Source organism: Ictidomys tridecemlineatus, chromosome 7 (assembly GCF_052094955.1).
Source record: "Ictidomys tridecemlineatus isolate mIctTri1 chromosome 7, mIctTri1.hap1, whole genome shotgun sequence".
NCBI classification, from domain to species: Eukaryota; Metazoa; Chordata; class Mammalia; order Rodentia; family Sciuridae; genus Ictidomys; species Ictidomys tridecemlineatus.
Genome location: NC_135483.1, coordinates 113455628 through 113482582, shown reverse-complemented (window position 1 = coordinate 113482582; position 26955 = coordinate 113455628). Strand labels below are relative to the sequence as shown.

General features: G+C 32.9%; 1 protein-coding gene across 5 annotated transcripts in view; it reads left to right on the top strand.

Annotated features, from left to right (window-relative positions):
• Lrp1b (LDL receptor related protein 1B) overlaps positions 1-26955 on the top strand; it is a 1779935-nt gene that overhangs the window by 790404 nt on the left and 962576 nt on the right. For all 5 annotated transcript variants that reach the window (XM_078017329.1, XM_078017328.1, XM_078017330.1 and 2 more), the window contains exons 4-5: positions 20909-21028; positions 26503-26631. In XM_078017329.1, the coding sequence (XP_077873455.1) occupies positions 20909-21028; positions 26503-26631 (249 nt within the window). The remainder of the gene's footprint in view (positions 1-20908; positions 21029-26502; positions 26632-26955) is intronic.

Genomic DNA, 26955 nt, shown 5'->3' with positions numbered 1-26955 from the left:
GACTCCCTTGGCTATTCTGGGTCTCTTATTATTCCAAGTGAATTTAATGATTGCTTTTTCTATTTCTGTGAAAAAAAATGTTATTTGGATTTTAATTACAATTTCTTGAAATCTGTATAATGCTTTTGATAATATGGCCATATTGACAATATTAATTCTACCTATCCAAGAGCATAGGAGATGTTTCCATCTTCTAAGGTCTCCTTCAATTTCTTTCTTTATTGTTCTATAGTTTTCACAGTAGAGGTATTTTACCTCTTTTTTAGGTTTATTTCCCCATTTTTTTTGAGACTATTGGGAATGGGTTAGTTTTCCTAATTTCTCTTTCAGTGGATTCACCACTGATGTTCACTTTTAATTATAGTAATATATCCCCCCACCTCTCTTTTCTTGTTCATTCTAGGTGTAGGTTTTCTAATTCAATGTTGCTAACCTTTTCAAAGAAATTCTTCAATTTTTCCTGCATTTCATGAACATCAGTTCTAGTATTGATTACTGCCTTCTTTCTCCTGACTATACTCAATTCTTGTGTCTCTTTGACTTGAACTTGATTTTATGTTGTCTTATTTGAAATATTTGGTTATTGATTTGAGGTCTTTTTAATGGTAGAATGTATATCTATAAATTTCTTTCTAAGTATTTCTTTCACTACATTTCATAAGTTTTTGTATTCCTAGATTGTTTTCCCCCTTTTATCTGACATTATAAGTATGTATGTATATATGTATTTATTTATTTATTTTGTAGTTTCTTCTCATCCTTAAGTAACCTCTTGGTCATCTACAAGTATGCTGACTTCCATAAACTGAATTTACCACATTTCTTTCTATTATTAACATCATTTTATTTATTTTTAATTTTTTGAAGGAGATACATTGTATGATTTCAAAAACTTTGTATTGATAGAACCATGGTCTCTAATTTGGAGAATGCTCAGTGGATATGTGAGAAGAACTTATGTTAGAATTTGTGTGACAAACCTTTCAGAATGTTACAGTTGTCTGTTGGGGCCAGTTGACTATAGTTCTGTTTTGAGTCTTCTATTCCTCATTGTTCTAATGCTTGGTTGTTCTAGCTATTATTTAAAGTGGTCCATTGAAGTCTCCAACTTTTATTGTTGACTTTATACATTTTCTTGTGATTCTTCCAGTTTTTGCTCAATATATTTTTCGGTCCTATGTTTAGTTGCATATATATTTATCATTGTTATTTTTTATTTAATGACTATTTAATCATTACAAAAATTCTTCTGTCTCATAATTGAACATCTATATTATCAGATTTTAGTATATTGTCATTTCTATTTTCTAATGATTTGTTTGCATGATATCTTTCCTATGCTTTTATAGTCTACCTCTTGTATCTAAACCTAAATGTTGTCTATTAAAGATAACAAGTAATTGAACCTTACCTTTCTAGCCATTTGATAGTTTTGACTTTATATTGTTTTTCTAATCCTTTTACACTTACTATTATCATCTACAGAGTTGGATATATTTTGCATTTTACATTTTTTCTTTATCTCCTATCATTTTTACTTCTATTATTGCATCACTGTTTTGTTTTCCTTACATGAGTATTTTGTAGTATAATATTTTAATGCCATTAATAGTCCCATTCACTGTTCGCTTTTTAGTGTTTGCCCTCGAGAATAAAATATATACTGCAACTTATCATTCTCCTTCAGTTGTAGACTATACTTAGATATATAAATATTAGTAGTATATAGCTCTATTTCCTCTTTTGCATTTTTGTTTTATTGTTACACTTATTACATTACTGTATTATGAATCCAGAAATATATTGATATAATATTTTATTTTTTAATAAAAATAAAACAGGGAGTATTCGTTAGACTCATCCCCTTTTAACAATTATTTTGTATATTCATTTGTTCTTATGTTTGAAATATAATCTTGCATAATTTTCTCAATCCAGTACAGCTTCACCTCTTATTTTTTGTGTGTGCTATCATTGTCAACTACATTACATTTCCATATAAGTCCAGAAATACAATTATATAGGTATTATTTGGATAATTGCATTCATGAGTCTGTCAAGAGAAAAAAAGAAAATTATGCAGCTGTAACATCTTTTGTACTCATACAATTGTTAATGATTTCCTCTTTCTCTCTATATATTTTTAGACAGATAGATAGACACTGCTTACTTTATTCAGACTCTTTTGGGTCACTATCTTTTGTGCCTGAAGAAGTTCTGTTAGCATTTCTTCAAAAGCAGCTTTACCAGCAATACATTTTTTCACTTAATCTGAGAATGCATTTATTTCTCTGTCACTTCTGAAAGAGTACTTTGCTAGATAATAAAATCTTGGTTGACATTTTTTTTTCTTTTAGGATTCTGAATATATCATCCCACAACATATCATCAGAGCCTTCTGACCTCTGTGGTGTCTAACGAGAAATCAGCTGAATAGTTTTTCACTTGACACCTTTGAGATTTTTCTCTTTGTCTTTCAACATTTTGACTATGCTGTGTTTCAGAGCAGCTGTGACTATAAATATGGACCATGCTTTTATGCTGTAATTGACAATTTGTATATCTTTGGAGAAATGTGTACTTAGGTTTTCTGCCCATTTTTAATCGTTTCATTATTGTTGACTTTTTATATATATTCTGAATATTTGTCTCATAAGGTTTACTTATGATTTGGAAACATTTTCTCCTATTCCATGTGCAGCCATTCATTTTGATCCTATTTGTTTTATGAGTTTTAATTTTGACAAGACTCAGTTTATTTCTTTATTTTGTTGTTGATGCCTGTACTATTGTCATATTCCTATGCTTCCATTAGTTTAAGCATGCTTGTTTAAATCTTTAATATATTTGTTATAGCAGATTTCAAGTTTTATCCTTTAATTCGCATATCTAGATCCTCTGAAAGGCAGTTTCTGTTACATACTTTTTAAACTTTTCTCATGTATAGATCGCATAGTTTTGTTCCTTGGCATGTCTCATTATTTTTTGAAATAAATAAATAAATAAATAAAACCTTATAATGTGGGTAAAACCTAGGGCCTTTCATGAGCTTAACAAGCACTCAACTACTGAACTACACTTTCTATTCTGAAAACTGAACATTTTAGATAATATACTTTAGCAACTTAAGATTTTTCTTCCCTGCCCCTTATGGTGAGGCTTTTTTAAAATTTACGTTTAAATGTTATTAACCTAAACTGAACTATTTAAGTGACATCTGTTTCCTATTCAGCCTGTGTTCCCTCCACTGCTTGCCTCCGAGGTTATAGCCTTGGGCATGTGCCCAGTCATTTCTGTCTTAATTAATTACTATGAAAATACTAGTTTTTTATGGTACCCTTCAACTTGAACTGTCCTATGGTCAGTGGCACATAAAGTCATTTCTCCTGGGAGAATGTCCCCACTGACTGTTACTTAAGATTGTCTTCCTCCCTGTGCCAAATAGCTGCATCATTTCACTGGAGTTAGGAACTGGATGTTTTTTCTCCAGGTGACACCTCTGCCCTACTTGCTTTAAGTAATTTCCAATGGTGTCCTTGGCTTGTCTTCCTTTTCCTGAAATTTCTGCCCAACAAGTTTGGGGATCTCAATATTCTTGGTCTTATTTTCTTTTGAGACCTTCTAAGTTTCTTCATACCCCTTCCACATACAGAGATCATTATTTTCTTTTTAAGCACTTCTCCATTTCACATCACCACCCAAGCCTGCTCTTACTCCAGATATTATCAAGGTACCTCCAGGGCCTGGGGTTGTGGTTCAGTGGTAAAGCACTTGCCTAGCATACCTGAGGCACTGGGTTTGATCCCAAGAACAACATTAAAAAACAACTAAATAAACGAAATAAGTTACCTCCAATTTCTAAGTCTTTTCAGGATTTTGTCTTTGTATTGACTAACTTTTTGGTTCTCCTTCAAGAGTTTCCATGTAATACAACTTCATGAGACCTATTCAAATCAGAGTTCAGAGTGTCTCCTGGAGTTGTGCAGTGGATAATTCATGTGGTTGGAATTATCATCCCTCTTGTCATTTTTACTTCTACCCTAGATTTTTTTTCCTCAGTACTGAAAAGGTATGTGTGAAATTCAGTCAGCATCACTTATTGCTTTTTTCTTCAAAATTTTTGTTGATGTCACTTATCTTCTCTAGTTTTCTTTCCCAATATTCTTATCATTGTGAGTCTACTTTTTCTTATTTTTATTACCATTTTATTGATATTTTTGGCTTATTGCATAGATAAGGTGTGTTCAGTTGCTATGTTTAATATAGTTACTCAGTACCTTTTTAAATTTTTTATTCTAATTTGTTATATATGACAGAAGAATGCATTACAATTCATATTGCACATATAGAGCACAATTTTTCATATCAATGGTTGTATACAAAGTATATTCACAACAATTTGTGTCTTCGTACATGTACTTGGATAATAATGATCATCACATTGAACCATCATTTCTAACCCATTGCCTCCTCCCTTTCCCTTCCCACCCCTCTTCCCTATCTGGAATTCATCTAATCTTCTCATACTCCCCCGCCCTACCCCACTATGAATCAGTCTCCTTATGTCAGAGAAAACATTTAGCATTTGTTTGGTTTTTTGAGATTGGCTAACTTCACTTAGCATTATCTTTTCTAACTCCATTCATTTACCTGCAAATGCCATGATTTTATTCTCTTTTATTACTTAGTAATATTCTATTGTATGTGTGTGTGTGATATATATATATATATATATATATATATATATATATATATATATATATATATGGCAAGCACTCTACTAACTGAGGAATATCCTCAGCTCTAGAACACACTTAAGGATACCATTTGTGCCTTGGTTTATTCTTGTATACTAAGAAAGATGGAAGTAAAATTTCCGTGATCCTTTAGTGGTGACTATTGTAGTTGTCATTTCTCTCTCTTTCTAGAACAGTTGGTATAGATTAGTTTGTGTGGAATTTATATATATATATACATATATATATATACATATATATATATATTTTACGAAATATTTGATAGAATCTTCAGTAATGCTTTGAAGACAATGTATCTTTTATGGGAAGGTTTTTAATTACAAATTTAGTTTTTCAGTATATAAGGGATTATTCATATTATCTACTTGTTAATTTAGCATTGTTGTGTCTATTAAGAAACTTAAAATTTTCATGTGATTTGTCAAATCTATAAGAATAGAGTTGTAAATTTGTTTGTTTATTTGTTTATTTATTGCACATGGCTTTTTACCAGACCTATAGTTCCAGACCACACCACCCTCTCTTTTTACTTTTTATTTTGAGACAGAGTCTTGCTAAGTTGACTAAGCAGTCCTCAAATTGTCAGTGATCCTACCCCAGCCTCGTGAGTCTTTAGGATTATATGTATGAGCAACCATGCTCAGCTTCTTTTTAATTTTGTGGGGTATATAGTGATTTACCTTTATCTTCCAGATATTTATAATCTGTTTGACTCATATTTGATACTTACAATTTCTTCTTAGTTTTGTTTTGTGTAGTTTTTCCAAGTCATAGGATACAAGTTCAATATATAAAATCAATCATAAATCTAAATGTTAGCAAGGAACAATTGGAAATTGAAATAAAAAAAAACCTGATGTAATAAGTTTGAAACTATGAAGTTCTTAATATAATTTGAGATTTTTAACTTTTATGAAAATAGATACAAATCAAAAAGTCCATAATAAATACTATGTATATATGTTTGTAAAATAGGAGGATCAATAGCCTTAAGAGGTCATTTTTCCCAATCTATAGATTTAGCATAGTTTCAATTGAAATCAATAGGATTTTGTACAAACTGGTTCTGAAATTTATATGGAAATATAATGGGCCAAGATAATAAAAGTGACCTTGAGAAAAAACATACAACAAACCATGAAGATTCATATTCCAGGGCTCAGATTTTATTGTCTTTCAAAATAATGTGATATTGTTGAGGATAGAAAGAAAGATGAGTGACATATAAGACTGCAAAACTATATCCACAGGTATTTGTTGGAATGATTTTTAACAAAGGAGCCAAGGTAATCAAATGGAAACTTAACAAATGAAACTGAAAAAATTTAAAACTTACATACAAAATGAAAATAAGCCTTGATTCATATGTTTCCATAAAAACAGAAACTAACTCAAAATGGTCTACAAATGTTAACTTTCTAAACATTCTATAAGAAGCATGTACTAAGTCATATAAGACAAAGACTTCTTAGGCATGAACTCCAAAAGCAGTGTTCATCACAAAAAGTTAAGATTGGAATTTATCAAAGGTAATAGTTTCTTGAGAACTTCTATTATCTGAGAAACACTAGTATAGTTTCTCCTTGCAGTGCGAAGAGAAACTATAAACTGAAAGAAATTATTCACAAATCACATATCTCATAATGTACTTGTACCCAGAATACACAGATTGTATGTCTGTATGTGTGTGTGCATATTCTTAAATCTCAATAAGTAAACAAACAACATAATTAAACATGGGCAAATACTGAAAAGAACTTCAACATAAATATCTGATATGATTGGCAAATAAACATATGAAAAAACATTCAGTATCATTAGACATTGATAAATGCAAATTAAAATGAGAATGGTATAGTAAACATGGTTACCTACATATTAAAATGATGGCAAAATAAAGGAGAAGTGAAATTAAAAGCTAGTAAACCAAATGTTGAGGAGAAGACAGAATAGAAGGAAGAAAGATGTATTTGTGTTGAAAATACAAAGAGATACAGCAAATTTGGAAAAGAGTTTTTTAGTTTCTTCTAAAGTGAAGCATCCATTTACAATGTAACTCCATAGTCTCAGACTTATTCAAATAAATAATAATCCATATCCGCAAGAAAATTCATATGTAAATGTTTTTTATATCAAGTTATTGATAATAACCCCAAACAGGAAACAACATAAATATCCATCAATGAAATGAATAAAAAAATCGAAGGGACATTCACATGATGAAATAATATTCTACTATAAAAAGAGAAGAAGTACTGATACTGAAAATAATGCAGATTAATTTCAAATATATTATTCTAATTTTAAAAAGTCAGACTCAAAATGCTATGTGCTGGATAATCCAATTTAAATGATATGCTGGAAAAGGCAAAGCTATTCAGACAGAAAACAGATGGCAGTTGCCACAAACTGGTAGCAGGGAAATAGGTTGGTTGGAGAGGCACACAGGGCAATGTTTAGGGCTAATAGTTCTGTTCTATATCTCTTTTAATTTTTATTGGTTGTTCAAAACATTACATAGCTCGTGGTATATCATCTTTCATACATTTGACTCAATTGTGATATGAACTCCCAGTTTTACCCCAAATACAAATTGCAGAATCACATCGGTTACACACTCACATTTTTACATAATGGCATATTAGTGTCTGTTGTATTCTGCTACATTTCCTATCCCCTACTATCCATCCTCCCCTCCCCTCCAATCTTCCCTCTCTACGTCCTCTGCTGTTGTTCAATTCTCTCCCTTGTTTCCCTCCCCCTTTCCCCTCACAACCTCTTATATGTAATTTTGTGTGACATTGAGGGTCTCCTACCATTTCCCTATGCTTTCCCTTCTCTCTCCCTTTCTCTCCCCCGACTTGTCTTTGTTTAGTGTAAATCTTTTCCTCATGCTCTTCCTCACTGTTCTGTTCTTAGTTGCTCTCTTTATATCAAAGAAGACATTTGGCATTTGTTTTTTATGCTTCACTTAGCATAATCTGCTCTAATGCCATCCATTTCCCTGCAAATTCTATGATTTTGTCATTTTTTAGTGCTGTGTAATACTTCATTGTGTATAGATGCCACATTTTTTTTTTTATCCATTCATCTATTGAAAGGCATCTAGGTTGGTTCCACAGTCTAGCTATTGTGAATTGTGCCGCTATGATCATTGATGTGGCAGTATCCCTATAGTACACTCTTGTAAGATCCTAAGGGAATAGTCTGAGAAGGGCGATAGCTGGGTCAAATGGTGGATCCATTCCCAGCTTTCCCAGGAATCTCCATACTGCTTTCCAAATTGGCCTCACCAATTTGCAGTCCCACTAGCAGTGTACAAGTGTACCCTTTTCCCCACATCCTCCCCAGCACTTATTGTTGTTTGAGTTCATAATGGCTGCCAATCTTACTGGAGTGAGATGGTATCTTAGGGTGGTTTTGATTTGCATTTCTCTGACTGCTAGAGATGGTGAGCATTTTTTCATGTACTTGTTGATTGATTGTATGTCCTCCTCTGAGAAGTGTCTGTTGAGGTCCTTGGTCCATTTGTTGATTGGGTTATTTGTTATCTTATTGTTGAATTTTTTGAGTTCTTATATTCTGGATATTAGGGCTCTATCTGAAGTGTGAGGGGTAAAAATTTGTTCCCAGAATGTAGGCTCTCTATTTACTTCTCTTATTGTTTCTCTTGCTGAGAAAAACTTTTTAGTTTAAGTAAGTCCCATTTGTTTATTCTTGTTATTAACTCTTAGGCTATGGGCGTCCTATTAAGGAATTTGGAGCCCGATCCCACAGTATGTAGATCGTAGCCAACTTTTTCTTCTATCAGACTCAGTGTCTAAGACTTGATATCTAGCTCCTTGATCCATTTTGAGTTAACTTTTGTGCATGGTGAGAGAAAGGGATTCAGTTTCATTTTGTTGCATACAGATTTCCAATTTTCCCAACACCATTTGTTGAAGATGCTATCCTTTCTCCATTGCATGTTTTTAGCCCCTGTATCAAATATAAGAAAGTTGTTATTTTATGGATTGGTTTCTGTGTCCTCTATTCTGTACCATTGGTCCACCCGCCTGTTTTGGTACCAGTACCATGCTGGTTTTGTTACTATTGCTTTGTAGTACAGTTTGAACTCTGGTATCGCTATACCTCCAGATTCAGACTTCCTACATAAAATTTCTTTTGCTATTCGAGGTCTTTTGTTTTTCCATATGAATTTCATGATTGCTTTATCTATTTCTACAAGAAATGCCATTGGGATTTTGATTGGTATCTCATTAAACCTGTAGAGAACTTTGGGTAATATCGCCATTTTGATGATGTTAGTTCTGCCTATCCATGAACAGGGTACATTTTTCCATCTTCTGAGATCTTCTTCTATCTCTCTCTTTAGGGTTCTGTAGTTTTCATTGTATAAATCTTTCACCTCTTTTGTTAGGTTGATTCCCAAGTATCTTATTTTCTTTGAGGATATTGTGAATGGAGTGGTTTTCCTCATTTCCATTTCAGAAGTTTTGTTGCTGATATACAGGAATGCCTTTGATTTATGCATGTTGATTTTATATCCTGCCACTTTGCTGAATTCATTTATTAATTCTAGCAGTTTCTTTGTAGATCCTTTTGGGTCTGTTAAATATATTATCATGTCAGCCACAAATAGCGATAATTTAAGTTCTTCTTTTCCTATTTTTATGCCTTTAATTTCTTTTGTCTGTTTAATTGCTCTGACTAGTATTTCAAGAACTAAATTGAATAGAAGTGGTGATAGAGGACATCCCTGTCTTGTTCCAGATTTTAGAGGGAATGCCTTCAGTTTTTCTCCATTTAGGATGATGCTAGCCTGAAGTTTAGCATATATAGCTTTTACAATGTTGAGGTAAGTTTCTGTTATCCCTAGTTTTTCTAATGTTTTGAACATAAAGGGATGCTGTACTTTGTCAAATGCTTTCTGCATCTATCGAGATGATCATATGGTTCTTGTCTTTAAGCCTATTGATGTGGTGAACACCATTTATTGATTTCTGTATATTGAACCAGCCTTGCATCCCAGGAATGAATCCTACTTGATCATGGTGCACAATTTTTTGATATGCTTTTGTATTCGATTCGCCAGGATTTTATTGAGAATTTTTGCATCCAAATTTATTAGAGATATTGGTCTGTATTTTTCTTTCTTTGAAGTGTCTTTGTCTTGTTTTGGGATCAGGGTGATGTTGGCCTCATAGAATGAATTTGGAAGAGCTCCTTCTTTTTCTATTTCTTGAAATAGCTTGAAAAGTATTGCTATTAATTCTTCTTTGAAGGTTTTGTAGAACTCCACTGTATACCCATCTGGTCCAGGGCTTTTCTTGGTTGGTAGTCTTTTGATGGCTTCTTCTATTTCTTCCTTTGTTATTGGTCTGTTTAAATTGTGTGTGTCTTCCTGACTCAATCTGGGAAGATTGTATGACTTAAGAAATTTATCTATATCTTCACTATCTTCTATTTTGTTGGAATATAGGGTTTCAGAATACTTTCTAATTATCTTCTGTATTTCTGTAGTGTCTGTTGTGATATTGCCTTTTTCATCCCATATGTTAGTAATTTGAGTTCTCTCTCTTCTTCTCTTCATTAGCATGGCTAAAGGCCTGTCAATCTTATTCATTTTTTCAAAGAACCAACTTTTAGTTTTATCAATTTTTTCAATTGTTTTTTTTTGTTTGTTTCAATTTCTTTGATTTCTGCTCTAATTTTAATTATTTCTTGTCTTCTACTACATTTGCTGTTGTTTTGCTCTTCCTTTTCTAGGTTTTTGAGGTGTAGTGTGAGTTCATTTATTTGTCGTTTTTTTCATTTTTTGAGGAAAGAACTCCAAGAAATGAATTTGCCTCTTAAAACTGCTTTCATTGTGTCCCATAGATTCCGGTATGTTGTGTCTGTATTGTCATTTGTCTCTAAGAATTTTTTTATCTCCTCCTTTATGTCTTCTGTAACCCATTGATCATTCAGTAACATATTGTTCATTTTCCATGTGATGTAGGATTTTTCCTTCCTTATTTTATCATTGATTTCCAGTTTCATTCCATTATGATTAGATATGGTGTATGGTATTATCTCCACGCCTTTATATTTACTAAGAGTTGCCCTATGGCATAATATATGATCTATCTTTGAGTAGGATCCATGTGCTGCTGAGAAGAATGTGTATCCCCTTGATGATGGTTGATATATTCTATATATGTCGGTTACGTCTAGGTTATTGATTGTGCTGTTGAGTTCTATAGTTTCTTTATTCAGTTTTTGTCTAGAGGATCTGTCTAATGGTGAGAGTGGTGTGTTGAAGTCACCCATAATTATTGTGTTGTAGTCTATTTGCCTCTTGAACTTGAGGAGAGTTTGTTTTATGAAAGTTGCATCTCCATTGTTTGGTGCATACAAATTGATAATTGTTATGTCTTTTTGGTGGATGGTTCCTTTTAACAGTGTATAGTGTCCTTCTTTATCCCTTTTGATTAACTTAGGTTTAAAGTTGATTTTATTCAATTGTGAGTATGGCCACTCCTGCTTGCTTCCGAGGGCCATGTGTGTGGTATGATTTTTCCCAACCTTCAGCCTGTGTATGTCTTTTCCTATCATATGAGTCTCCTGAAGGCAGCATATTGTTGGATTTGCTTTTTTGATCCACGTTACTAGCCTATGTCTCTTTATTGGTGAGTTTAGGCCATTAACATTTAAGGTTACAATGGAAATATGATTTGTACTTCCAGTCATGATTATTTATTTATTTATTTTAGTTTGGCAAGTTTTTACTTTTTGGTTATTTTCCTCCCCCTTTACTGAGATACCTCCCGCTGTTAGTTTTGGGCACTATTTTTCAATTCTTCTTCTTGTAGTATTTTGCTCAAAATGATTTGCAGAGCTGGTTTTCTGGCTGTGAATTCTTTTAGGTTTTGTTTATCATGGAAGATTTTAATTTCATTGTCAAATCTGAAATTAATTTTGCTGCATACAGTATTCTTGGTTGGAATCCATTATTTTTCAGCATTTGAAATACATTGTTCCAGGATCTTCTCGCTTTCAAAGTCTGTGATAAAAAATCAGTCGTTAACTTAATTTGTTTACCCCTGAATGTAATCTGCCTCCTTTCTCTCGTAGCTTTTAATATTCTCTCCTTGTTCTGTATGTTGGCTATCTTCATAATTATATGTCTTGAAGTTGGTCTATTACGGTTTTGAATGTTTGGGGTCCTATAGGCTTCCAGGATTTGGCAATCCATTCCATCTTTCATCCCTGGGAAGTTTTCTAGAATTATTTCATTTAATATGTTGTCCATTCCTTTGGTTTGAATCTCTATGCCTTCTTCTATCCCAATGACTCTCAAATTTATTTTTTTTTATGACATCCCATATCTCTTGAATAGATTGCTCATGGGATTTAAGCATCTTTTCTGTGTTGACTATATTCTTTTCAAGTTGATAAACTTGGTCTTCATTATCTTATGTTCTGACTTCTACTTGATCTAGTCTATTTGTACTATTCTTGTTTGAGTTTTTGATTTGGTTTATAGTTTCTTGCATTTCTAGGATTACTGTTTGATTTTTTTAAGATCTCTATCTCCTGATGAAGCTCATTCTTGGCCATTTGAATTTGTTTGTTTAATTCATTTTCAAAATATACTTTTATTGCTTGGACTTGCTGTATCATGTCTTCTCTAATATTCCATTCCATCTGAGTTAGGTATGCCTTGAGTTCTTTCCCTATCCATGTTTCTGATGCTTCTAGGTCCTCCTGTAGAATTACGTTGTCCTGCATTGTTTGTACTCCTTTTTTCCCTTGTTTTTTCATGATGTTCACATTAATTTCCAGCTCTATTTGATTGCTGTGTTTCTGCTCTCTTCTATAGATTTGTTTTGGTTTTATATATCTCTGTTGTCTCTCCTTTGTGTTGGTAGTCTATGCCTGCTGAAGTGGATTCCACTGGGAAGGAATCCCGATGGCCGAGCTCCAGTGACGTCACCTCTCTGCTATGGCAGGCCCCAGGCTCCTTGCTGGGGTGTCCGAATGGGGGGGTGGGACTGAACTGTCTCTGGCTGGTTTCAGCTCCCGGTCGCCGGCAGGCGGGAGGTCTCCAGGCTCCCAGTCGCGCAGTTGGTCGCCAGTGGGCGGGCGATCTCTAGCCGCCCAGTCACCTCTGTTCTATATCTTGATGATGATGTTGATGTGTATACTTTTGACAATCATGTATTATTATACATTTGTCAAAACTTGTGAAGTGCCATATGCATTGACTCTGTAATTTCAGCATTTTGGGAAGCTAAGGCAGGATTGCAAGTTTAAGGCCAGATTCAGCAATTTAGTGAGGCCCAAAACATTTTAGTAAGGTCCTGTATCAAAAAAATTAAAATAAAATGGACTAAAGATGTGGCTAAGTGGTAAAACACTCCTGGGCTCAATCTCCAGTACCAAAAACAAAAACTTGAAGAATGCATTTAATAAATAGGAATTATATCATAAAACCAACACGAATGAAAAGGTCTTAAAAATTTCCTAGGCTGGAGATGTGACTCAGTAGTGGTGTACTTCTGGCATGTGTGAGGCCCTAGGCTTAATCCCCAGGACTATCCAAAAGTAATCAGTGACTGTGCAAATGCTATATTGTGCTATATGAGAACACACAGAGAATGTGAGACCAGGACAAAAAAAAACTCTGAAGAAATCCACATTAACAGTCATAAGCAGCCTCCTAATCTCTGCAAGACAGCTCACACTGAATTTTACTAGGCCAAGGAAACAGGGGCGAGAGGATGAATGATGTGACACAAATTATCACCACTCTAAATATGTCAAGCATTCATCCTGCTGACAAGAGGGGCTGTCTGGCATGGTTAGCAGCTGCATCGGTTTTTCAATCTCCAAGTACAAAAAGTGAGAGACATATTTATTTCTTTGACATGCTACATGAGGAATGAATAATTTTCTCCTCATTACTATGATTACCGTTGTTGGTTAAAAGGCATTTTTATACATACTGAATTCCAGGAGTAGTTTTATTAGTAAAATTAAGAATGAAACACCATTCCATTTTGTAAAATAATATCTCACATAATTTATATCTGAAAAGGTGACTATATTTCCAAAGAGATTCTAACCATTCTAACTTTCTCTCAGGGAGGAACATATAACATGAAACATATAAATAAAGTAGCTCAGCTCTGTGCTTACTGTCTTACTCTTCTTCCTCTACTAACTCCAATGCATGGGCAATGGGATTTGTTCAATACTGCCATAGAGGTAGCAGCATAACACTATTGCCAACAACATGTTGGATCCTTTTGCTGCGCATAAAAATTGGCCATTAGTGGGGGCCAATTCAGAACTATTTAATAAATAAAACTAATGAGGAAATAAACCTTCTAATAATAATAACTTGAAATTGTTGGAATATGGTTTCCAACATCTAATCATCTATCTCTATCATTCTCTTTTACTCTAAGGCAGATCATCATAATTTATTTGTGATTTCTAAATAATATACTTGCATACATTTGTGGAAATGTGCCCTAAACTCCAGTGATATTAAAAAGCATTAACATCCCTAAAGACTAAGCAGATTAGCATAAACATTTGGTGAAAATTGTTTTCTGAATTGTTAATTGGCTTGTGATTATATGACAAATTATATGTAGATATACATTACTTCAGAGAATAATATTCATATTTTACAGAAACAAGAAGGTCAATATATAAAAACTTTATTTTCTATGGTTAGTGTTTTCTTATCTGTTGGTGATTATGAATTCATGTAGAAAGTTCAGGAGAATTTAATAAAAACAAACCAGAATGAAAAAGCTTCTTTATAAGATACCAAACAAAAGCTAGAACTGTGTCATGTAACTGTAAACATGTAACTGTAAACTAAAAGAAAAAAAAACTCTTTATGCAAAGGCATAACCACAAATTGCTCAAACAGTACACAAAATTATGATAAAAATATTAAGAATAGATATTTTGTTGTGCTCAATGGGTAACATTAAATGGTAAAATGGAAATGAAAATTATAATGAAAAAGAGTTACTAGACTGGAATCATAGCTCAGTGGTAGAGAGCTTGCCTAGCATGTGTGAGGCACAGCATAGCATATAAATAAATAAGATAAAGGTCCATCAGCAACTAAAAAAAATATTTTTAAAAAAGAGCTGCTATGTGTCAGACAGCAGTTTAAGAAATCGTCATTAACTCATTTAAAAGACACAACCACTCTGAGGCAATTTCTCTTATTATTCCCAATTTAGGGATGAGGCAAAACATGTATCTCTATAGTAAGTAGACCATCATCATGGTATTATGTAACAAAGAACCCTGACATCTCAAGGACTTAATCTCAAACACCTTTTCAAAGATGTTACAGTCAAGTGGTTCATCTGTTTTTGTAGTAGTTGTTTCTATTGTAAATAAAAGCACAATGCTGACTGAATTATTTTTAAAAATGCATTTCCATTCATGGTTGTGGAGATGAAGAGTTCAGAGCCTACCTGGTGATGGCCTGCTTGTTGGCAGTCTTGAAGCAACACAATTCATCATGGAGCAAAAGACAAGGAATGTGTATGTGCATGTGCATGTAATTTTTTTTAATGGCCTCTCTCACTTTTCTTATAAAACCACTCAAATTCATTCATGGAGGCTCCACCTTTGAGACTTCATCTAATCCTAATCACCTTCCCAAAGCCCCCACCTCTTCACACGATCATCAATTAAGTTTCTTCCCCCTTTATTTCACATTGGGGAATAAATATCAACACATGTAGCCTTGGCAGGCACAGTAAAATCATCCAATACCACAGCAATTGTTAAGTGCTGTCTCAGATTTCTTTCATTTTGGACTTCTGCCAACCCCAAATCTTTGGAATCTCCTGCTAGATCTCTTGCCTCCAGGTGGCTCACAAGTGAAGAGAGAATTGAAAATTGTTAGAGTACTTTAAATGTCATGTTAAGGAATGGCACACAGCAATCCTGTCTCTAGAATCCAGGTGTATAGCTGCAACCTAACTGCAGTCAACTGGAAAATGTCATCTTTTTACTTGCCTAGAAAGAGGAAAGTGGTTGATGCACATTTAGGAATTTTCTGACACATTCACATAGCCCAGAATTACTAAAACCAAGGTTAAAGTTATGGTACTCTATGCATTAAATTAGTCTTATATTCCTCTGGTCTCCTCTTAATATTTGTTACTGATAGAAATTCAGAAATATATCTCTTGAACCTATTTCTCAGTAAAACGATGGTTTAGAAGCTTAGCTGCCTCAAAGCTACCCACTACTTGTAAACTGTGAACTTATATTTGATAAAGAAAAAATACACACATTAAATATTCTCCTTTTCAGGTTGTTCTCCTTTATAATTTTGATAAAAATATGAAAGTATTCCTTGAAAATAGCACAAAGTGGGCCTGTGTGAGGAGAATCTTCATCAACTGAATTACATTTAGTCCCTACAATAACACCTCCTTCCATTAGTGAGAAAGTTATATTTTGTAATAAGGCTAAGATCAGATATCATGTTTATATGTTTCCTTTTCATATTATATTCCCTTAGGTACTAATAGTCTTTCTACTTCAGTCTAAGATCCAAACAAACGATAATATTGCATGAGCCAATGATTGTGCTCTGTGAAAATCACTCTGTGAAAACTAATGATTCAAGTTCAAAATTTTCTGTTGTACTCAAATAAGCTTTCTAACAAAATTAATCAGATGCTCTGTTAATTATGCACATAGTCATTACAGTGTTACATGTAATTAAGCATAAATGCTAAGCAGTTCAAACAAATAACTTTACAATAATTAGTATTGCTTGCACAGTCAAGTCAAATTTTAAATTTTACTTTTTACATTATTAGTTCTTCATAATTCTTCATGATCTGTTAGAAGAATCAATATTTACTATGTTTACATAATATCATATACTGTTTAATCATCTCCCTACCATTACCATGTACATAAACTAGTCCTTGTGCAGGATACAAACCAAAAACAAAGTTGCCCTTGTCTTTTTTTAAATATTTATTTTTTATTTGTACACAATAAATTTATTTTATTTATTTTTATGTCGTGCTGAGGATCAAACCCAGAGCCTCCCACGTGCTAGGTGAGGGCTCTACCTCTGAGCCACAACCCCAGCCTGCCCCCCCAGCCTGCCCCCCCCACCGGCCCTTGTCTTTTTTTTTTTTTTTTTTTTTTTTTTTGCTCTTTCAATTACCAGCAATAGATTAAGGCCTGGTCTTACAGATGTATTTTCCCCTCTTTCTTTCAATCATCCTCATTACCAATCCAAATTGACATCTCTTCAAGACTATACCATATTCTTATTGATAGACATTTCAAGAGTAAAGAAAGTAGAAAGAGGAGAACAGAAGTATTTGGGTTTTCTACTTTGGATTGAGATTGAAAAAGGATAAGCCAGGTTATAGAGATTTAAGAGAAAAACAATGCATTTAAATCACTTAATTAATATGTCAGCCTTAATATTCAGACCCAATAAATTGTATCACACCCTACCTTCATTCTTTTTATGCTGTAACTTCATCTAAGTGTTTTCTATAAGAAAACTTTCCTATTTCCTTGTTCCTTTTCAACCCCTGTTGCATTCACTTCTGTCCTCATTACCACACTGAATTGCTTTCCAAAGGCATTCCTTGATCTGTTAGGAAATCTCCTTCATTTTCTAGTCTTTATCCATGTGTATTTCTCACTGAATTTAACATTTATTTTCCTGATTACTTGTATGGACTGTCCTTCCTAGGTTTTCTGAAGCTTTCTGGGTTCTCTGCTTATGTGGTTGATTATTTCAGGTTTTGTTTTGTTGTCTTTGATGTCTCTTCTGTTTGATTTTCACATGTGGCAGTTCTCCTTTAGGTTTTACTTGTACCCTTTGTTTCCTTTGGGTTTTACTTGTATCTCAAATAGTGTTTAAAGTCCTTTACTTGTTAGGTTCCATGTACTAACTTCATGCTTATGACTTCCATATCTATATCTACATTCCAGACTTCTCTTTTAGAGGTAAACCCAAATTCTGAGCTCTTCTCTGGTCATTATATTGTGGTGTAAAACCTTAAGATAATCAAAGACAAACATAAAATATGTTTGTAATGTCTGTGCTTTTTAGTCATAAAGTATTACTATAAGTTATACTAGTGGACTTTCCACCACTCCTTTCCCTGTCACATTGTAAATCCTCAATGTGTCTAAAACAGTTTTGCATTTGTGGAACCCTAGCAGAGGGCTTTGATTAGGTGCTAAATAAATATTGAACTAAAATAGCATATAAATTCAAGCCACTTTTGGACAAATTTCACCATAATGAAACAAGATCTGACAACTCAATTTCCTAACTTTAAGAGGTAAATGAATTATCTTTGGGATGTATCTTAATAGACTAGAAATGATCCTCTTGTTAATTCTCATTTTAAAGTTAAGCTATTTCATTGATTAACTCATTCAATACAAATCCTATGAATCACTTTCTATGTCTTTAGTAAACTACTAAGTCTAGAATTACAAATGTAAATAAACAAATAAAATTAATTCATTAAATGACATCCCATGGTTTGAACCATCCCTAGATGGTACAGTGGGAATCAGAACAGTTTATAACAAGATGGGGCCATGAAGTGACACTGACCTTGTTTTGTAGGCACGTTCTATCATATATTTGTTCTGATATATATATATATATATAATCTTGGACTAGTTGTGAGCTACCAATCTCCTCTTCTTTAAAATATGAGGTTTCAAAGAATTTTTATATTTATAGAACCTGAAATATAATACTTTCTAAATTTTATACTAGTGGGGAGAACAGAAATTCACAAAGCATCATTTATTCCATATTGTGTTGGTATAATTTTTACAGACAAATCAATGGTATTTGTGTGTTAAATAACTGTTTATAACTATATTAATGTGTCACTAGCACTAACCAATTATGCAAGATTACAAATTAGGTGTAGTTCATTTGTATAGTAGTTAAAATTGCTTCAAGAAAACCAAAATGTTCTAGGTATTTCAAGAGATAAGGTATTTGATATAAAAAATATTAGTTGTTATTGTACTGTAGTTTTATTCCAGACAGAAAGGAAGTCTTGAAACTTAGTAAGTTTGTAAGTGGCGAATATACATGAAAACAGTACCATGGTTTCTACCCCACCCTTCCAATCTCAGGTTGATGAGAAGAAATGGAAGCCAGCAAAGAAAGCTGTGATATAGGAAAGCCAAGAGCACAGTAGCTTGGAAGCAGAGTCAATTGTGAGAACAAACCAAAAAAGAAATAGTTACCAACTGTGTCAAATGCTGCTCATAGTTCAAGTAAAGGGAAGACAGAGAAAAGATCATTGCACTTATCAACAAATAGGTCATTGGAGACTTTTATGTGAAGCACTAGGGGTTAAAACTGAATGGCTGGGTTTAAAGTAGAAAAAGAGGGGGAGAGAGAGAGAGAGAGAGAGAGAGAGAGAGAGAGAGAGAGAGAGAGAGAGAGAGAGAGAGATTCTTTTATAAGTTTTAAGAGAAACAGAATTGAGCAGTATTGACAATTGGGTAAGTGAAATCCAGGGTTTTTATTTATAAGTTGGGAAAAAAATAAGAGCACTGAGAATAAACTAGTGCAGAATTCAGAAATCTTTCTCTGTTAAGGGATTATAGTAAATTATTTTAGACTTTTTAGACCCTACCATTTCTGGGGTAGAGTGAAAAGAGCCATACGCAAGATGTAAATAATGGGTGTGACTGTACTCCAATGAACATTATCATATAAAAACCATTCTGGGAACTTAGTTTGTCAATCCTGACCTAATATCAACAGGGTGGGGGGCACGATTACATGATTAAAAAGGAAGAAGAGCACAGTTTGAGTGAAATCTGTGAGTAGATGAGTGCAGATGGGATTTGTGCCTACCAGGTGGTGTGGGAGCATTGACAATGAATTCCATTAAGTTTGAAAGGCAAGGGAGACAAGAACATGCATCAATAGGTAGATGGGCAGTGTGAACCTGAAAAATCTCTTCTGATTGCTTTAGTTTCCTCAAAGAAATAGCAAGCAAGATTGACATATATAAGTGAATATTAGGAAGGAGCTTTTACGTTTTTAAGAAAAGGTGTATATAATAATTGTATGAGAGAGTTGAAAAAAACTTAGCTAAAGGAATACTATTGACAATTATTGTTTTAGTAATATACCCAGTGTTCAGTTTAGGAGGTTCAAGTGTGTTCTTTTCCCCACATTGGAATTTTTATTCATTTTCATTGCAATTTATAATTTTTCAGAAGTGCCAGATAAGCTTATGACAAATTATGACATATTTTGAGTCATTGAATATTCAAAATACTTTTTTTTTACCTACTATGGGAAAAAAACTATGGAATTCATTAATACCTCTACATTAATACCCCTAATTTGGACAGTAAAATTAGTCATGCATTCAACTAAATATATTTCTATGTTTATATATTTCTAGATTATTCCTGTTAGGTACTTTTTTTTTAATGTATATGCTCCTGTCACTTCATCTGTGTTTCATGCCTTTATCATACTGAATCCTAAGTTTCTCTGATGGTTTACTAAGTTTTGATTCAATGATGTATAAATTCTTAATGTGTTCAGATATAATGAAAAATATAATGTCCAGTTTTTATAAAATATCTTGGTACTGATGGAAAATAAATTATTAAAATGGAATATATTCACACTGATTACTATGAAGGTTACACATGGATTGGTGAATCAAAACAAGGTCTTGAAAGACAGAAAATCACTTGGTGTGTGAGATAAAAAAGGCATGGATGTTAAAATCAACCAATGAATTGACATTTTTTTCTCTTGAAACAATTTAATTTACTAGACATTGAAATGGAAAGAATTTGTGACTTTGAAGATAGTGACAAACTAAAAAAAACTGAAAGACCCAACTTATTGATCTTAAATTTTATTAACATAACTTCAAACAAATGCAATCCAACATATTTTAAAGGAATATACATTGTTTCTTCCCTAGATTAATCATGGAATCTTACTGAGAAAATAATCAGAACTGTTTAATTACCATTATTACTAAATAAATATAACCAATATTTAAAATTTAGAACTATACATATGTTCACAGTTTAACATAGAGACTATATTTGTTTTTCAACTGCAGAATTGTTAACCAATTGCCAGCAGCTGAATTGTCAGTATAAATGTGCAATGATGAGGAATAGTACAAGATGTTACTGTGAGGATGGATTTGAAGTAAAAGAAGATGGGAGAAGTTGTAGAGGTAAGTGTAAAATTAAACTATATTTGTGTTAACTCTACTTGTTTTCAGTTTTGCATTATTGTAACAAATGCCTGCTCTGACCTACTCAAACTGAGGAAAGGTTAATTACCCACCATTTTGAAGATTTCAGTCCCTGATTGATTGGTCCCATTGCTTTTGGACCTATAACAATGGTGGAAACACAATGGATGAAGCCCATTCATTCATGGCCAGAAATTAAAGAAAGAGATGAATAGATAAATCTCCCAATCCCCCTTCCCTAAACTCTTTAAAACTCAATCACCTTCAGTAAACACCTCGAGGTAAGAATAAAGCCTCCTATGCATGAACTGTGTGGCAACACTCTTATTATTATTATTATTAATATTTTTATAGAGGTTTAGTTAATAGAAAATAATATATCTTTGAGCACCTATTATGTTCCACTTAAAGTTTGTTAACTCTTTTTTTTAGATTTAAAAGTTAATACCTAAAAATGTAAACATTACTCTTATGAGTTTATATCAATACATTTTCAATGTGTTTCACAATAATATCAGAATGTCAAAAAGGGCAAATGTTTTGGTTAAACATTAACAAATAGATTTAATTATTATACATTTCTAAATGTTTTATGGTAGTCAAATGGCTACAGTCTAGTAAAAATTTATTAAGTAAGTTAATAATTGCTAGTTATGTAAAGTTCTTTATAATTTTTGCATTGGTAATTATGGTAGCAGATACTTACCAATAGCAATAATAATATAAATATTGATACACACATATTATGTACATTATTTGATATGATACTTAGAATCTGTATTTCAAATCTCTTAAGGGAGCATACACACAAAATCAGGGAATAGCTGCATTGCCCAACTACTAATAATTGGAACATTTTTCAAAGAAATTGTGCTTTGCTGATTATTTTAATAAGCTTCACTTTCATATTATTGATCTTAAAATTTAAGATCAATAAGTTGGGTCTTTTAGTTTTATACTTTTCAGGTATATCTGTGGTTTGAACTTTAGTTTACTATTTGTTTATTAATATAAAACATTTTTTATAATACAATTGATTACTAAATACTCATTAGATTCTGCTATAAGAGGATCAGGTTGATATGTTTAGTTGTGTCATATTTTTTGAACCAACATTTAAAAATAAGTCATTACATATAAAAGTCCAGACATTCTGAAAAAAATCTAGGGAATTCTAGATTCCTCATAATCACAAAAGTCAGCTTGATGTACATGGCTTCAAATATAAATGGTGCCTTAGGACACACGTGGAATTTGTGGTTCAAAATAGCCCTTACTATTTAAATGTGTTAGATTTAGGTACCTAGAACACATATTTCTCTCTTATTTTCTACACCTTACTCCAGCAAGAATCAGGATTTTCAGTTCCTTTTGCAAAGATAAATTGAAGTCTTGAATTTCCTAGTCTTTGAATTAAATGCAAAAATACAATCATAGTTGATCCATCCTTTTGAACATGAGTAACAATTGTATAGCAATAATTTGAGAAATCACTAATGGGAAAGAAACTCATTTTATTTTCTCCAAACATTTGAATGGCTGGGTCTGAGAATCACTTATACTTCCATGAAACTGTATTTCCAGTCAATTCTCTGTCTTTAAGAAAAATGAAGGCAGCATCACAAGTAATGACTTGTCTATTCCTTTGTGGCCAATTTTGTGGAGCTGTATTATGTCACAGCAGAATATTCTAGCTAAGTAGGAAGAATAAAAAATCATTAATCACATTTCTTTCCTGTATAATATAATTATATAAGAAATGCCAAAATAGATGCCAATAATATTGAAGTAGAAAAATCTGTGGAAATAGACAAGAATCATTACTGCAACCAGAGCCTGGATTTTACCAAATGGAAGACTAGATTTCTTTTAGTATTACCATAGACTTAATTCCAAACTCTGTTCTTTCAGTTCCAAAAGCACTTATTGAAAATGAGCCATCCATGGCTGCAGGTTATTATAGGACACTAAAAAAATCAGAGAATAGAGCAAATTAATTCCATATAACTACATTGTTTCCCAATTTAAATTGTCCCTTATGCTATTTAGCAATCTTTTTCCTTTCCCTTAGTAAGTTCCTTTATTAACTTGGGTTTTCCCAAAAGCTAGTTCTGAAACAAGGATTCAAGATTCAAGGTTTATTTGTGCCTCACCATGCTTTCTTTCTTTTTTCTTCCTTCCTTCCTTCCTTCCTTCCTTCCTTCCTTCCTTCCTTCCTTCCTTTCTTTCTTTTCTTCTTTCTTCTTCTTCTTCTTTTTTTTAATAATGGCAGTGAGAGGTGATCTAGAAAGAGAATAGCTAGAAAAATTAAATTTCTACAACAAGGTTTGACTGAGCTGAAATGTGTTCTCCATCCCTCTAGGATGAGGGATGAAGGGACTTAGGTTTTAATGTACATTTCCAAATAGGCAAGAAGCAAGTGGTCATGTGCTGGAGAATGTTTTCTCTCTCCTGGAACTTTGACCTGCCTTGAATCCTAGCAGAGCTTCTCATGGGATGATTTGGAGGAACTGCACATCCCGCAGACACAATGAAAGATACCCACAGGTGCAGAAGTACATGTAAATATTTGAGGGATATGAGCAGACAGTATCTGTGTGTGACAGCCCCCTTGACCATCACTTGTAAAAGAGTACTTCAATCATTCTTTATTTTCTTAAAATGTTTCCTTAATCTATTCTCTTTCATATTATCAATGAGTTTTTATTTTCTAAACATTTTTGTAGGTATCATAAATATTAACTCAAACTCCTCTCCTTTCTCCTCAGGATTTGCATTTATATCCCAACATGCTTTTTTGTTCTCATTTCAGAATAGGTTTACTTCTTTAATTTGCTTGTTTCCCATTTTTATTGCTGCCCAACTGAACTTTTGTCTTATCTTAGTCCATTAATTTTCACCTCTTCTGTATATTTAAATAATGTTCTTTCACCGTCTCACATTGTAGTCAATACATAAGTTCACAATTCTCCAATAAAAAATACATGCAAAATAAAACAAGAAACATGCAAACATCTACTTTAGATACTTCTTCTTCTTATAGCCTCATTCCTGTCCCCATCTCTTCTTTATTATTTGAGATGTTTAACAACTGACTATACTTACATTCTCAATTTTGTTATTTCAATTTTATGTTTCAATCCTTCATTCCTATTATGTGGCTTCTAATATTATAACAAAAGTCAAACACCTTTAAACTTTCCATTTCCTTCAGATCTAGTTGAGACTGGTGAAAATCATCAATTTTAATCCCTAAGTACTTTTACAGCCTTTTCAGTTTATCTGGACTTTCCCAGAGCATCAGTGTTCTTGATTATCTTCACTACAAACTCCACCTCCCATTTATACACATAAAGCGTAAGTTTGAGATCATATGGCAACTTTCTTTATTTCATACTCATCAACCCAGAAGTGACCTTCAACTCTTTCTAGAGTTCCACAAAACTGTCAGGTAAAATCCACTGAAACAATATATTTGTGTGTGTACTGGAATTATTTGAAAGCTTGATAGATAAAGATTTTTTATAACAACAAGAAAATTCTACACTACCAGGATCAAAACATAAGTGTCCTAATCTCCTAGTCGAGGAATCCAAATGAGAATTCAATCTTTATTTTGTTGAATTTCTTCATTGCATATAATTCATTGCATGTAATCCTTTTAAACATTTTGATATTCTTGAAAAGTTCTTCTTTTCTTAACTCTTCCTGAATTAGTCATGAAGTCTCCTACATAGGAGGCTCATGGACTCCTTTTTCTGGCCTGCCCTTTCCACATCAGCACCTGATAACAATTTATTCCAGCCAAATTATTATTTTTTCCCTTAATTTCCATTTATCTGTAGAAATAACCATTTTCTGTTTGTTTAAATTTATTATCTATATGCTATTGAGTCCAAAATGGTATAGAACAGATCTTAGTCTATAATACCAGTCCAGTATTGTCAATTGCTTATTATACATTTACTGAGAGATGCTCTGTGGACACCTCAAGCTTAACATAATCAAAGTCATTGTCCCCTCTCATCATATCTCTACTCAAATCCACACTCCTATATTCTCTATTGCAAAATTGAACCACCATTCATATCCATCACTTCCAAACAGTTTTTAAACCTTATCTATTTTAATTGTGTAAATCTTAGAGTTTATTCCCTTTTCTTCATGTCTAACAACTTAATTAACTTTCCAGGATCCGTTCTTTACATTCACCAATCCATCTTTTCATCCAAACTTGTTTTGGTTGAGAATGCAAAGTTGATCATATGGCTTATCTATTTTTTTTTTTACTTTTCCATTACCCCTTTTGGTTCAGTTAGGTAGGTTTCTTGCCTACCCATCACAAATGCAAACAAAACTTGTAATTAAAAAATTATTTGATATTAAATTTGATCTTTTTTTTCTTTGCTTTATTATCTGCTCCACAAATTATTTTCCCATTCTCATCTGCTACTACTTGCCCTAATACACCTTTACTGAACTTGATTCCTTGGGCTTCTATGACACCCATACTACATCATCCCAATGTCTTTTACCTTGTATTGTATTTAACTAAAATGTTCCTTTTTATCAATCCTTTCTTGTTTTTGTTTTTTGATCTGAATTTTTCACTTAGTATTCTCCCTCCCGGCCCAATCAGATGTACTTCCTTCTCTCAGATTGTCTTATTATTAGGATATGCCTTTACAATAAAGAAATGCATAGTATCAAAATAATATCTCACTGAACTTGTATCATTTAAGGATACAACACAAGTTTTTTTTTTCAATTCTATTTTATTCTGGGATTAGTACAGAGGTTGGCACATAGGTCAGACTGAATATACATCTGTCTAAAATATTAAGTATGACAAGATGTCTTTTTATTTCATTGGTCAGTTAAGAATCATTAAACATCTACTGTTTATGGAGATTTAAACTAGATGGTAGAGGAAGGAAGGAAGATATTAAAATAAAATTTAATTAAAATGTCTGGTTTCAATAAGTGCTTGATAGTTTCCCTTTCTAAATTAGTGAGGGTGATTTACATAGCTTGGCTCAGAACTCTTATTAAATCTGTAGATTGAAAACTATGTCACAAGACAAATTCTTTGTTAAAATAGTAAAAAGACTGTGTTATGAACACTGGAACTATTCAATAAATATTAATTGCAGTATATTTCATACCTTGACCAAAATCCCCAAGGACTTCTTGCCTACCCATCACAAATGCAAAACTTGTATTTAACAAATGATTTGATATTAAATTTGATCATTTTTTTCCTTTGTAAATATTAAAGCAACAATGAACTTGAATTTCAGTTAGTGTGGTCTTGAAAAGTCATATTGGTGTTAGTGCTTCCTTTCATAAGCAAGAGTCTGTTTCCAAAGTTCAAACATATATGCATTCTTCAAGGAGAAATAAAAATGTCTAAGCGTTAAGTTGCTTAGAAATGATGCCAATTTTCCTTTTAGATCGAGACGAATGTGCTATTTACGGTACCTGCAGCCAGACCTGCATAAATACACATGGCTCCTATGCTTGCAGTTGTGTGGAGGGCTATCTAATGCAGCCAGACAACCGGTCTTGCAAAGCCAAAAACGGTAAGTGAATTTTTTTTTTGTCCCGAATTCCTTATTTCCTTTACACAGCTCCTTTTCATTAGAAATGAAGTACAGCAATATGGATTTGGAAGGGTAGAGGTTCCTTCATTTCTATACACTGATCCATAGTTAAAAATCCAGAGCCCTTCTTTCAGCTGTCACTGATTATTATAAAACTCTTTCCATTACAGGACGTTTCTAATTAGCCAAAACCTGTTAGAAAAAGATGGTTTAATTGGTTTGAATTACCCATCTCTTTCCTGGAGTAGTAAAATTAGATTCCTAACAGGTTTCCATGAGCTCCTACTTTGCCTACAAAATTCA